Raw genomic sequence first — 13,233 nt, 5'->3', positions numbered from 1 at the left:
CCCTTTAAAGCTGCTGTAGCTTTTGTTTTGAATGTTTTTAATTTAAATTTAAATATAATAGCATCAAAGTTGTAATGATGGCTAACATTTACTCAGTCAGACTGTCTGTCAGACATGATCGTAAATGTATTATTATTTGCATGTATTATTAGATTTAATCCTCAAGGCAGTTTTTGCCTTATTGTGACAATAGAATATCGGGCAGAGAACTTGATTCTTATGTGTTCTTTGGGACTTGTGTATTTGCAGTGTCCAGAAGTTCGTTTGAATATCATCTCTAACTTGGACTGTGTAAATGAAGTGATTGGGATCCGTCAGCTCTCTCAGTCTCTCCTTCCTGCCATCGTGGAGCTGGCTGAAGATGCCAAGTGGAGGGTCCGGCTGGCCATCATTGAGTATATGCCGCTGCTGGCGGGCCAGCTGGTGAGTGTGCGCGCCGCATGGAGTGACGGGTCACCTTGATTGCAGGGTGGACTGATGGTGGCATGGAGGAGGCCCATGGAGCTCACAAGGTTGTGATCGTTTAGATGCATGCAACTGACTTAGTTGCCTGTAGGATAGTTTTTATATTCTGCTGCTAGTGAAGGGCTGTTAGAGAAACATATTTCACCCTATCACTACCTAAAAGCAAAGCCAGAAAGAATCAGTGTCTTGATAAGTAAATAACATAGTCTGATGTTTAGTGTCTCTGAAGGAATATTGAACTGAGAAAAGAACTTTGCTTTTTGCTCACGGCAGCTGTTTGCCTATTTTCTAAGCAAAATGTCCCTGATGACCCTTTTTCCTGCATTCTGGTGGAAGGGAGTTGAGGCTTTGTCACAGAGGAACGGAGTACAAAGTCTGGAGGCTAGAGATCACATTATCACATTACGTGTTCCAGTTTTCAGTTTCATGATTAGCTTTACTCTGATCATCACATTAATTAAAATTTCAGTGCTTGGTATTATAGCCCATCCTTTCTGTCTCTTTTATTAAGTGCCCGAGGTCAGGTTTGATATGCGCGTACGGTGTTGGTAGCACGTGCTGTTGACCTCTAGCTGGAGAGAGATGAGTGAGCTCTTCGGGGCTGCTGCTGTGTGGAGCGTCTCCCTTGCAGTGCTTGGCAGAACCCGGTGGGAATTAGGCACATAACATCTGTTGAATGTTGAATGAATGAATACCTGAGTATTTTTTGAAGAAGTTCCTGCACTTTGTCAGTTGACAGCTAACGTTCTGCAGTGTGTGTCCTCTCTCACCTCCTTCCATTACTTTGAGGTCACAGCGTGTGGGATTAATTTTTTTTTTTTTCTTGGACCACTGAATTTGTTGCCTACTTTGACATACTAAGTTTGTGAAGTGTGTCCTGTGCATGTTGGTGGCATTATGTTTTATAAAATTTGAAGTGTCTCACTCAAAACAGATGCCAGATGTATCAGTGAATAGCTTATCGGGTCAGGTGAAGTGTTTGTTCTCTGTCACTCCCAAGCACTGAAGGTCACCTTCTCTTTGTCACTGGTGACTGTCCTGCATTTTCCTCTCTAGAGTAGAAAGCAGCAGCGCCTAACTGGTTTGCTAAAAGCTGAAACAGCTGTCCAGAAGGGAGAGGTAATTCTAGTATCATTTCTTTTAGCCTCTCCTCCCCTCTGACCCGGGAAGTCGGCAGAGGTTGGTAGCTCTGTGGTGGGGGAGGGGAGAGTGGAGGCTGGGCCGGGGGGTGAGTTTCGCTGACTCATACCTGTCTTGGCAGGGGATGACATGTAACGTCATGAACATTTTGTTCAGTATTTTCAACTTCTTAGTATTATATATTTTATTATTATTTTTCTTCTTATCTGTGTAGAGTTTTATATCAGGTAGTTAGTCTATACAGTTCTTTCAAGGTTTTTTGTATAGCCCGGCTAGTGAGCCATGGTGACTAGATATAAAGTTAAACCACAAAACTTGGGAAATAAAAATTAGGACTCCAGAAGAATCCATGACCTGAACTTGAAAAGGATATCTTTGAAGGCTGACATGTATGCTAAAACCTGTTCATAATCTGTTATTTTTATAAAGCCATTTCATTAAGTCCGTATTTTCCAAGCACTGACACTTGGTATTGTATCTCTTTATTTAAAATATATACTCACTGGTCAGTAACTTCTTAGCATCCAAAGAAATAAAACTGTGAAACCTACGGACCCCACAGAGGAGGCGCTGGCTGTCCCTGCTCTGTCCCACGTGTTGCATGAGTGCCACAGAGTTGGTTGTGTGAGTCTGCCTGTGCCGGGCTGGCTGCCTGTTGGCAGGCAGACCTGGGAGGGTCAGGATGGTTCCCCTGTACTCTACACTGGGGCCACTGCGCCTGGAGGCTTGTGCCTGCTTTATTTGCCCTCTGCTTTCTCCCATCATCCCAGACATTCTCTCTATTTAATTGGGGATCTCTCAGTTTCTTGATATCAGTTTTTTCATCCTTAAGGATTTATTAAGTTCTTAACCAAAAAGCGGAAAAGTTGAGAGCTATTATTATTGACAGGTATTCTCTTGGGTTAGCTCATTTTTACAAATAATCTCCATACTGCTTGGCAAACCGTCCACAGTGCATTCTTCCAGCTCATCTGCACTGTTGTGTCTGGTTCCTGGCCATCCTCTTCTCTCCCACTTAGCAGGGCTTGGGTCATCTCACTTAGGTTTTTGTTTATGATTATAGACTTACAGTTTGTAAATCAAATTCCATGCCTTGCCCTTTCTGGCTAGTTCATGTATTCAGCTTATTTGGAAGCATGTCTTTTTTTTTTTCCCCCAGCTTTTAGGTCATTTTGATGTAATGTAAATAGACCACCTTGATTTCTGAACTTTGGAGATACGTATTAATGGAATTTTCTGTATCTATAGGGTGTGGAGTTCTTTGACGAAAAGCTGAATTCTTTATGTATGGCCTGGCTTGTGGACCATGGTGAGTAAGTTAAACACAAATTATTATGGAAGGCCCATGTTTTTACATACATTCATTTTGTTCATATATTTCCTTTTTAGAAAGGAATCCTAATCTGACCAGGCATTTTGTCTATTAATGTAGGGATAAAAAAAGCTAAGTCCACTTAGCTTTCTTTGAACACAAGTTTGACATTGCTGTTTTCTACCATTTTTTAAAATCTTAAATATTATTTTTTCATTAAATAATCTCTGCTCTGTTTCTTAGGCATTCTGTTACGTTATTTTCAGACTGTCTTTTTTATACATACATTCCTTCTTTATCCCAAGGTCTGCTTGGCCATAGCATTGGAGTCTTTTGCCATCACAGACTGGGTTGGGTAAGGATTGGAATCCGATGGAAGGCCCAGTGGGGAGGTGGCTGCTAGGCTTCTTTGAGGTGACTCAGAGAAGGAGGTAGACAGTGGAGTAGTAAAGGGGTCCAGGAGACATAGGCTATGGATGAGGATGGGGCCGGGCAGGGGGCGGTGCAGATTTCTGAAAGGCTGGCTTACTGTGTACCCTGGCTGCTGCCAGTGCCTCGAGCTCAGGCAGGTTCAGGTGGAACCCATGTTTCAGAAAATAAGTTTGAAAATAATTTGTCTTCTCTTTATATTTATAACATAATTCAACATTCACAGAATCCTCTTCTTCCAGTGCCACAAACTGCTACTGAAAGCTACTTATCAAGATAGACAAGGCAGTGGTTTTTGTCTGTAAAACCACCTTACATGTTAACTGGTTAGCAGTTGATTTTTTGCCAAGGTCTCAGGTCTGTGTATCTCTCTGGTCTGCCAGGCAGCGACGGGTGGGAGGGGTGCCCTCTGGACCAGTGAGATTCACTGCCAGACCCCGTGTGCAGACCTGGCAGCCTGGCGTGGTCTGACATCTATTCACAGGGGGGCCCTGAGGCTTACAATGTCCTGCCTGAGCTTTGGTTCCGTATTTTGTTGCATGTGCTGGGCATCCTGTTTTGCTTCCACAGCATCTCAGACTCAATGTGTTGAGTGTATCTCTGTTCACCTGTGATGCTTATGCCTGCATATCTGGGAAGAGTGGAGGTGGTTTCGTTAGGGGCATATTTGGATCATGTGGAAGATTATATGGTTAAGACAGTGAAGCATATATATGGAGGTGATTTCAGTGTTTCCAGACTAGATGCGAAGACTCTTTTTCTTGCCCCCTAAAGGTACCTTTTTATGGCCAGCTTTTTTTTTTTCTTTTAAATGAAACTTAAGTTTGGTAAATTGTAAGGAATATATTCCTTTTAGGAAAGTAATGCTGGTATTGTTTCTGATACATATTTAATGTTAGTGGGAAGGACACATTGAGCAGGTCATTCTGTATACTTATTAGAAAGCTTGCATTTTTAGGTAAATTTTGAAGAACTTTTAAAGTCCTAATGTTCCACAAAGAATTGAATTCCTCACACCCTTTCTCTGTAGGATTGCTCCGCCTGTATAAGTCAGTTACTCTTTCCTCACTTTTCAGATACCTTATCTCCAATTTAGGATTGTAAGAAAGACCCTTGTTCCTTTCTCTGCGGCAGCACGCCAGTGTACTTAACTGGCATTGGAAGCATTCTTTGCCTCGATGAAATGTCAGCTCTGAAACTGTCCTTTACTTAGTCACATGGGTTTTTTGTTGTTGGCTTTGTTTTGCACTGTAGATAACTACTGTGTAGTGATCACTGATCAGTTACATTTTTGAAACGTTTTTCCTGGTTACTAAACTACTAAAAGAATATTGTGAAAAATCTGGAGTAGTATAGGAAGGAAGAAAGTGTCCCCTCTTCTCCTGAGGTTGAGTGGACCGTGTTGATCAGAGGGAAGAGTTTAGAGGGGGAATTTATTTCTTACCGGAGAAAGGATAAGGTGTCTGAGTGAGCATACAGAGTGTGTTTGGGATTCAGAGGAACCTTGCAAGTCCACCAGACCTTGAGGGGAGAGAGGAGAGGGAGAGAGACAAAACAAGGAGAGAAAATAGGTAGAGCTCTGGAGTGGTTTACATTCTTTTGGCACAAAATTGAGAGGAGCCAAGAATAGTGGACGCCGGGCCAAGTACAGTTGAGTACAGCTGAGGTCTGGGTCAGGGATGAGTTTGTGCACGGTCTCTGGTTACTCTGGCAGTGAGGTCCCTTCCTTTTGTAATGGTATGGAAGGGGAAGAATCTCTAGCAAATTAAGAAAAGTATTAGACAAAGTAAAAGTAAATTAGTAAACGTATTAGACAAGACACAGATGCTTTAGCAAGCTCCACCGTAGGTGGAGGAGTGGGGTGGGGGTTGTGCCCAAGACAAAGACCCTGAACATGAAGGGAGGGAATCAGTAGCATGGGTAAAACAGTTGACTTGAGTTTGCCCCATGGAGAGTGCTTCTGGCTGTCATTGACCAGCTGCTTCTCCCATAGGCGTTGGTCAGGTTTCATATTGGTAATGAATTATATAGTTTCTCGGCTACACTGTCTTTCCTATTCTCAGCAGGGACATTGCCGAAAAGGATCTGTGGACGGGGAAGAGTTGGACATTTCCTGTCTGGAAACCTTACAGGAATTGGCCAGGGTTGGGGCCGCGGTTTGGATAGCTATTCTTGCCTACCCTGTTACCCAGGAGGATTGGGCCTACCTGGAGGGAGAAGTAGGGTAAAGAATTGGTACCCACTGCCCCGGATTTTTATCTGAGCTTCAGTTTTGGGTCGTACAGGACCTGTGAAATGAAGCTGCACCTGGCCTGAATGTATTGGGAGCTGTGCAGTGAGTTGTTGAAAAATAGTAGCTCAGGCTTTTATTATCTAGATTTATGATGTCCTTGATAAATGATCTTACAGGGAGTTACTAGATGTCAAAGGACACACGTTTATTCCCAGAAGACATTTGACACATGTCAACATAAACCTTTTAAGGGAAAAGAGGCAAGTTGCTCTGAGGTGGTTATTTGCTGTCGTGCAGGTGACCACAGCGGCCTCTGCGTGACCTCCCTGCTGGCTTTCTCTCCTCTGCTGCTGTTGCTGCTGCTGGAATTATCTTGCTTAAATGCTGCATTGGTCATCAGGTCACAACTTTGCTTTAAAAGCTCATCGTTTTTCTTATAAAATCTGAATGTAGCTCCCAAGGTGCTCTGTGTTCTGAGTGCACCGACTGTCCAGCCTCGTGGTTTCGCACTCGGCAGTTTTTCTCCTTTGTGCCCAGCTCCGTTGGTTTCTGGCCTCTCCAGGAATTCCTCCCCTCTTTTCTCCTCTTGCACACATCAGTCTTTGAGGTCCAGTGCCTGGCCTCTCTTTACTGAAGCTCCCTGGACCTCCCTGTTCTCTTTTCTCTAAACTCCACGGCCCTCACGATCTTTGCTACATGATTTCATGCTTCATGCTGACCAGTCTTACCACCTTGTGACTTCTGGGGGGCGGGGAGCTTTCACTTCTCTGATAGAGCGTGGGGAACTGTCTTCTCTGTTCTTTCTCTAACACCTAGCACCCTAGGCACTCAGTGTTGTTAACTAATGACGCCTATCTTGAGCTCTGTAGCTCCTTCTTCTTGGACAAATTATATATTTTCCACCTATGAAAAGACCAAATCATTCTATTACGAGTCCTGTCTGAGCATGTTGGCCATTGTTGTCGGAGTAAATTCAGAGTGTTGGGAGAGTTTTTCTTGGCCCCTCTTCGATGATGAGGTCAGTAAACTAGGTTATGCTTCTTCTGGAAGCAGCATGACATGTGCCCTTCCTCTCTCCTGCCAGTATATGCCATCCGCGAAGCTGCCACCAACAACCTCATGAAGCTCGTTCAGAAATTTGGTACAGAGTGGGCCCAGAATACCATCGTTCCCAAAGTGCTAGTAATGGCAAATGATCCTAATTACTTGCACAGGATGACCACTTTATTCTGCATTAATGTAAGTATCACATGGCTCTTCTTGCTAAGCTTGGACGCTGTAGCACTTGTTTGGGGCTATATTTCTGAATTCTGAATATGGTATGTTCTGTTTAGAGTCTGCTTCTTGTACTGATTGATTTGGACAGTTAGTTGATGAGAGAAAATATCAGGTTTTTTTTTTTTTTAAGATTATTTATTTATTTATTTGACAGACAGAGGTCATAAGTGGGCAGATAGGCAGAGAGAGAGGGAGAAGCAGGCTCCCCACTGAGCAGAGAGCCTGATGCGGCTTGATCCCAGGATTCTGGGATCATGACCTGAGTCGAAGACAGAGGCTTTAACCCACTGAGCCACCCAGGTGCCCTGATAATGTCAGGGTTTTTTTTTTTTTAAAGATTTTATTTATTTATTTGACAGAGATCACAAGTAGACAGAGAGGCAGCCAGAGAGAGAGGAGGAAGCAGGCTCCCCTCTGAGCAGAGAGCCAGATGCGGGGCTCGATCCCAGGACCCTGAGGTCATGACAGGAGCCAAAGGCAGAGGCTTTAACCCACTGAGCCACCCAGGTGCCCCGAAAATGTCAGTTTTAAAATTCATGTTAAAATCAGTAATCAAGTCAGCGGTGAATTTTGGTTTAATTCCTAGAGTATTGGAATGCTACCTTGTATCCCTCATTCGTATGCTCAGATTAGGAACGTTTTCCTGTTGGTCAGTTACTTTTTATTTTTTTATTGTTTATTTATTTTTAAAAAAGATTTTATTTATTTATTTGACAGAGAAAGACACAGCGAGAGAAGGAACATAGGGGGAGTGGGAGAGGGAGAAGCAGGCTTCCTGCCGAGCAGGGAGCCTGATGCCGGGCTTGATCCCAGGACCCTGGCATCATGACCTGAACCAGAAGGAGATGCTTAATGACTGAGCCACCCAGGTGCCCCAGTTACTTTCTTTTTAAATATTCATTTGTCTTTCTGGATTTGGGGATATTTAAAAACATGAAAGTGTTTTAGGGATACCTGGGTGGCTCATTTGGTTAAGTGTCCAGTTTTTGATTTCAGTTCAGGTCATGATATTGGGGTTGTGGGATTGAGCCTTGAGTCACGCTCTGGGCTTAGCACAGAATCTGCTTGAGATTCTCTCTCTCTCCTCTGCCCCTCATCCAACGTGTGCTCTTGGTGTGTGTGCATTCTCTCTCTCTCTTTCTCAAAGAAACCGTTTAAAATATGAAACCTGAAAGTTTTAAACATACTATCAATTCTTTCTCAAGGCACTGTCTGAAGCCTGCGGTCAGGAAATCACCACTAAGCAGATGCTGCCCATCGTATTGAAAATGGCAGGAGACCAAGTAGCGAATGTCCGTTTCAATGTGGCCAAATCTCTTCAGAAAATTGGACCAATTCTAGATACTGAGTAAGATTTTGGTATTAGTCTTGTTTAAGAAGTAGGACTTAAGTGTTTACCTAATAGTGGGGAGTAAGAGCATAATCTGAGTCTAGTGATTTTCACTTGACTTGACCAAGGTAGGGGGTGGTGTAAAGGAAGTAGTAATTTGACGACCATTTCTGAGGGTGTGGCTCTGCCATTTTGTGTCAAAGTTCTGTATACGTGTAGATTATTGTCTGAAGCAAATTCTCTAGAGGGTTAGAAATTACTATGAGTAATTGCCAGGTATCTTGTATAAGCATTTATGACTTTTTTAATTTTAAACTTGACAAGTTACCATAGAACATGTACACCCTCAAGCATTTCTCTGGCCCAGAGGACTGCCTCTCACAGACAATACTCTTGGGTTCTAGTGCTCTGCAGGAGGAAGTGAAGCCAGTGCTACAGAAGTTAGGTCAAGACGAGGACATGGACGTCAAATACTTCGCACAGGAAGCCATAAGTGGTGGGTCCTTCTGTTTTCTGTTTTGCCCTGGTTAGTGAATTGTGAGTGAGGGAAGCGGGCAGGCCATGTGTGTATAGGAGCGGGGGACCGTGGGCCGCCGGGACGCCATGCCTCTCTTGGGGGGGAACCTTCCTGGCCCACAATGGAGCAGGCCATTATCTGAGTCCCAGTTCTAGGGCTAGATCGGAATAGGTTTCTCATGGGTAAGAATAGTTGGTTGTTTGGATTTCAATCAGTTTTTTAAAGTTTAACTCAATGAGCCTGGCAGAGCAAAGAAACTCACCACAGTGAGAAGTTCACAGTCTCCTGCTTTCGCATCATTGTTGTCATACTTAATATTCACACAGATAGCTCATGAACTTTCTGTACCACTAACTTGATTTTGTTTGGAATTTTCCAGTGCTTGCGTTGGCATAATGAGGAGCAGGAGGGAAAAGACTTTACTAAATTCTTATCACAGATTTCTAGTCAATGTGTTCTTAAACTGGGTGGAGAAAAAGTGGAAAACCTTCAAGACCTCATCCAAGCAGATGGCAACAACTTACAAGAGATCAAATTTCAGTGACTTGATTCTTTCTAAAGATGCAATGGGATTGTTTCTTACTCGTCGTCGTTATTGGGATAATTGTATGGAAAGCATTCTTACTGTTTGTGACCAGTTCCTCACACTTGGTACAGTCATTTCTTGATTGTCTCCTGCTGATTTTTCTGGCACCATCTGGGCTCCTGCATCTCACTGTTGTATTGGGCCCTGGCCCCTTACTGTTCCCAACCGAGCCTGGATGGGTTCGGACCCAGACAGGAAGTGGAGTGATTCTCTTGATGTTTACATATATCTGTGTGTCTGTCCATCATCCCAAAGTTAAATGTACATGGGTTAGAATAACTTACTTTATAAACCTGTTTGGGAGACCTGTGGAGATGTAACTGTACGGAAAGCTGCATTTTCCTGGATAATGATGGTCTGCGACAGCATCTCTCATGGAAGAAGAGTGTGGAAGCTCAGGGTTCATGTATTGGTTGTTTTGGTTTTTATTTGCTTGATTTTTCACTGTAATCATGTCATTCGGAAACCTGGAGTACAGGTGCATCTCACCGGTCCCGTGTGCTGTTGGAGCCCCCCGGATGTCCGGGGCTCTGCACTGCGGCTGCGTCCAGACACCTGTCTCCCTCCCTCTGTCCCTGAGAAACAGAAAATGTTGTGTCTCCTTGATAAGTAATGCTTTTACTGCTTCCCTGTAAGATCGCCGTTCACTGTTGCTGGTGAGGAGGGAAACTGCTGGTGTGTTGTGAGGATTTCTTGCTCTGGGTCTGGCTCTCTGCTTCCTGCCTCTTGCTGTTTGGTCCTTTTGCTGCTGTAGCTTCGGCACTGGCGTCTTGGGACGGGTGATGCCAGACACTCAGCCTTTGCAGTGTTTGTTGTTCTATGGTAAAACCTCATTAATTCCTCCTGGAATTTAAGAGAATGAGTTAAGCTGAAGGGTTTGGTAGAGACCCTTGATAGTATGTCAGGAAGCCTATTGTATCTGAACTAGTGAAGTAATTTTAAAAGCCCTCTTTAAAAAGCACCCTTTTTCCAGTTGACATGCCCATTACTGATCACTCTTCAGTTTTATTAAAATACCTTCCATGGGGATCTTTGTAGGCCCACCTTTTTTTTTTAGATATATTTGTTTTACTCTTTATCCATGAAATATATATGCATGTATTTCATGGAGAATATAAAAATTCCTTTTAGATTGAAGTACATTTTTCACCGAATCAAACTCACCTTATCCTAATGAATTTTAATTAATGAGGTTTTATTGTAGCTTATTTTTTGCTGCTCATGTATTGCTGTGTGGTTTCCTTGTTGCTTTTGTTTGGGTTTTTGAATTGGTTCTTTCATTCAGTGAGCCAGTGAACCCTGCTCTGCTTCGTGAAGTTTGGCAGACTGCTATAAACCTTCGTACCTGAAATCATTACATGAAACCAAGTTTGACCAGATGCTTCCAGGTTTATCTTACCTTAGAGAAACAGACCTTTTAAATTTGACATCGTTCTGCCGGCATTTGAAGCTACCAGCCTATCTTATAGGAAGTATCGTATTTGATTACTTTTTGGGTCAAGGATAAAATGTATTCCTACGCAAAAAACTTTCCTACATTCTCGTTTTAATATCTTAAATTGTTCTGCTGTAAACATTTTAATTTTAGTTTTGTGGTTCTTTTTGTTTATTCTGATCTCCAGGTTATGTTCCACTCCAGTGAATTGCATGTTTGAGAGACTTTGTTTTGATTCTTGAAACAAACTTGCACAACTATTGCTTTACTCTTTGGTTGGAAATGCCGTTGGCTTTGGGATGGACTTTTAAATGTCCTTTAGACTTCAAAATGTACTCCTTGGGGAGCCCTAAGTGTTGGCCTCTCCCTCTAAAACAGTGATAAAGAGGAGACAGGAGCCCTGGCTTTCTCAGGCATGGGCCTGAGAGCGAAGCAGGCTCTGTCTTTTTGGGTGACCCCTTAGGGACTTCCATTGACTTTTTCTGCTTTAAGCAGTAGGGAATCCATTTGTTACTCAGGGGAATTGTTGTTTGGCTCATACCAGCCATATTAACCATGGATCGGTTTTCCTATCTAGATTTCACTAGCGTGTCCACTCCAGGAGCTCCACAGGAGCAGGGATTTTTGTCTGTTCTGTCTTCTGCTGTATTGCCAGCACCTAGATCAGTGTCTGGTGTACATAGTAGGTGCTCAATAAAAATTTGTTTAATGAATCTCTAAAATCTGTACTTTGATGTGTTGCGTGCGAGGAACAAGTCATTCAGGTACCATACCACAGTTCATCCAACCCCTGGCACAACAGAAGAATTTTGTAACTCTTAAATAAGCTTTGGGTCGTCCTTCCCTAGCCCCCTCTCCAGTTACAGTTCCGTTGGGATTTGCATGGTGACCTGGGACGTACATTGCCACAGGTCTTCCTCTGCTATTGGTGTCCATTGGTTGATGAGGAAAGTGAAGCAGAGACATATGTAGTAAGCTGAGCCCAATAAAGATGTTTCCTCAACCATGGATTTCACCTCAGTGTTCTACGTTTTGTGTATAGTTGACCTGTCCCAGGTTTAAGAGATCAGATCTTTTTTCTCCCTGTTGCCAAGAAGATAGGAACCTGAAGATGTGTCCTGTTTCCTAAGAATAAACAGGTTAACTAACATGTGGTTTTTAATGAGGGCTTATTGAAGTAATTAGCCCTCAGCTCATGGAAATGCCACAGCGTGGCCACTGGGATGCAAGGCCCCAGGGGTCTTTGCTGGACAGCCTGTCTTGACAAGGCGCGGGTGCTGGACCCCTGAGCCGTCTTACCCAAGCATCCGAGATCCCTGTCTAGGCCTTCAGGGGAAACCGACGGGTCATCCCCCAGCCAGGGCTGAAGGTACGGCAGTGCTGTCTCCGCGCGGTTGTGTGTGTCAGTCCCTGTGTTTCCACAGAGTGGAAAATCTGGTGCTTTCCTGCAGAAATCACCTGGATTGTGTCCCCACAGGGGTCAAGGACGGGGCAGCCGAACTCACTGGGTACTTGTCCTGCCTTCTTGCCTTTTACTTAGATTCCCCTGACACAGGATTTTCTTCCGGGTGCTTTGCTCTCAGAGCCTCCCTTATCTCCTCTACTTAGACACCTGGATGGGGAGGGAGCTGTGTCCTCACTTCAGTGATGAAGTGGTAGTCTTTGGCTCTGTGCTGGTCCCTGATGTGCCTCCCTGCCTCCACCTACATCCTTACCCTTCTTTCCTGGCCACTCAGTGTCTCCAGTCCTTGCACGTGCCGTGGTTTCACTCTTCCTCGTGTGCCTCCGCGAACCTGCTGTTTCCAGGAAATGTCCTGATGGTCGGTTCAGATGGAAGTCTGGAGGATGGAGTTTAATTACTCATTGGGTAGAAAAGCCAAGTTGTTTCTTTCTCTAGAGTTCTCTGAAACTACTGTTACCAGTTCTGGAAGGAGCCAGACCTTTCTTCCTGGTTGGGGCAGGCAGTGACCAAGATGTGGGGGAGTACCCAGCTGGCACCCTAAGGCCCAGTGCGGTGGCACTTCCCATGGTGCTTGAAGGAAAGGCACCTTCAGGAAGGTTCTGGGGTGAGCCAGCTTTCTTTGCCCAGGGACCCACATGCTTATAGGTTCCTGTGCTCCCCCACCGCAGTGCTGGAGCAACTGGGGGCATCCTGGCTGGGAAGCGCAGGTGGGCTGGTCAGCGGACATTACCGTACTGCTGTCTGTATCTCTAGCGGTGGCCCAAAGGCTGACGAAGCTAGATTTTCCTGTGAAGGACAATGAGGAGCCCAGCGCTCCTAGGGCTGACAAGAACCACTTCCTGAGACCCAGAGGGCCTGGAGAGGACACCGGGAAGGTAAGTGCCACTGACACCTGGGTCCTCCTCTCTTGGGCTGAGGCGCGGGTGGAGAGTGGTCACTGTGGCCTGGTGCTCTGGCAGGTGAGGCCGGGAAGCAGTTCCTCTAACTCTGTCAGAGACAGCAAGGCTCCCACAGGGCAGGGCAGTTGGTGAGGAGTCACGAAAACA

The 13,233-nt window shown here is 44.5% G+C and overlaps 1 protein-coding gene across 4 annotated transcripts in view; it reads left to right on the top strand.

Moving 5' to 3' along the window:
* Positions 1–13,233, top strand: part of PPP2R1B (protein phosphatase 2 scaffold subunit Abeta) — a 33,272-nt gene that overhangs the window by 12,243 nt on the left and 7,796 nt on the right. For 3 of the 4 annotated variants that reach the window (XM_059180345.1, XM_059180336.1, XM_059180355.1), the window contains exons 10-15: positions 250–423; positions 2,854–2,914; positions 6,664–6,818; positions 8,063–8,205; positions 8,592–8,683; positions 12,941–13,062. In XM_059180345.1, coding sequence (XP_059036328.1) covers positions 250–423; positions 2,854–2,914; positions 6,664–6,818; positions 8,063–8,205; positions 8,592–8,683; positions 12,941–13,062 — 747 coding nt within the window. Of the gene's footprint in view, positions 1–249; positions 424–2,853; positions 2,915–6,663; positions 6,819–8,062; positions 8,206–8,591; positions 8,684–9,083; positions 11,439–12,940; positions 13,063–13,233 lie in introns of those variants that run through there. The other variant, XM_059180364.1, reaches the window with a different exon arrangement.

The sequence above is a fragment of the Mustela lutreola genome, chromosome 1, assembly GCF_030435805.1.
Source record: "Mustela lutreola isolate mMusLut2 chromosome 1, mMusLut2.pri, whole genome shotgun sequence".
Taxonomy (NCBI): Eukaryota; Metazoa; Chordata; class Mammalia; order Carnivora; family Mustelidae; genus Mustela; species Mustela lutreola.
The sequence above is the reverse complement of the archived record's forward strand: the minus strand, read 5'-3'. Positions and strand labels throughout refer to the sequence as shown.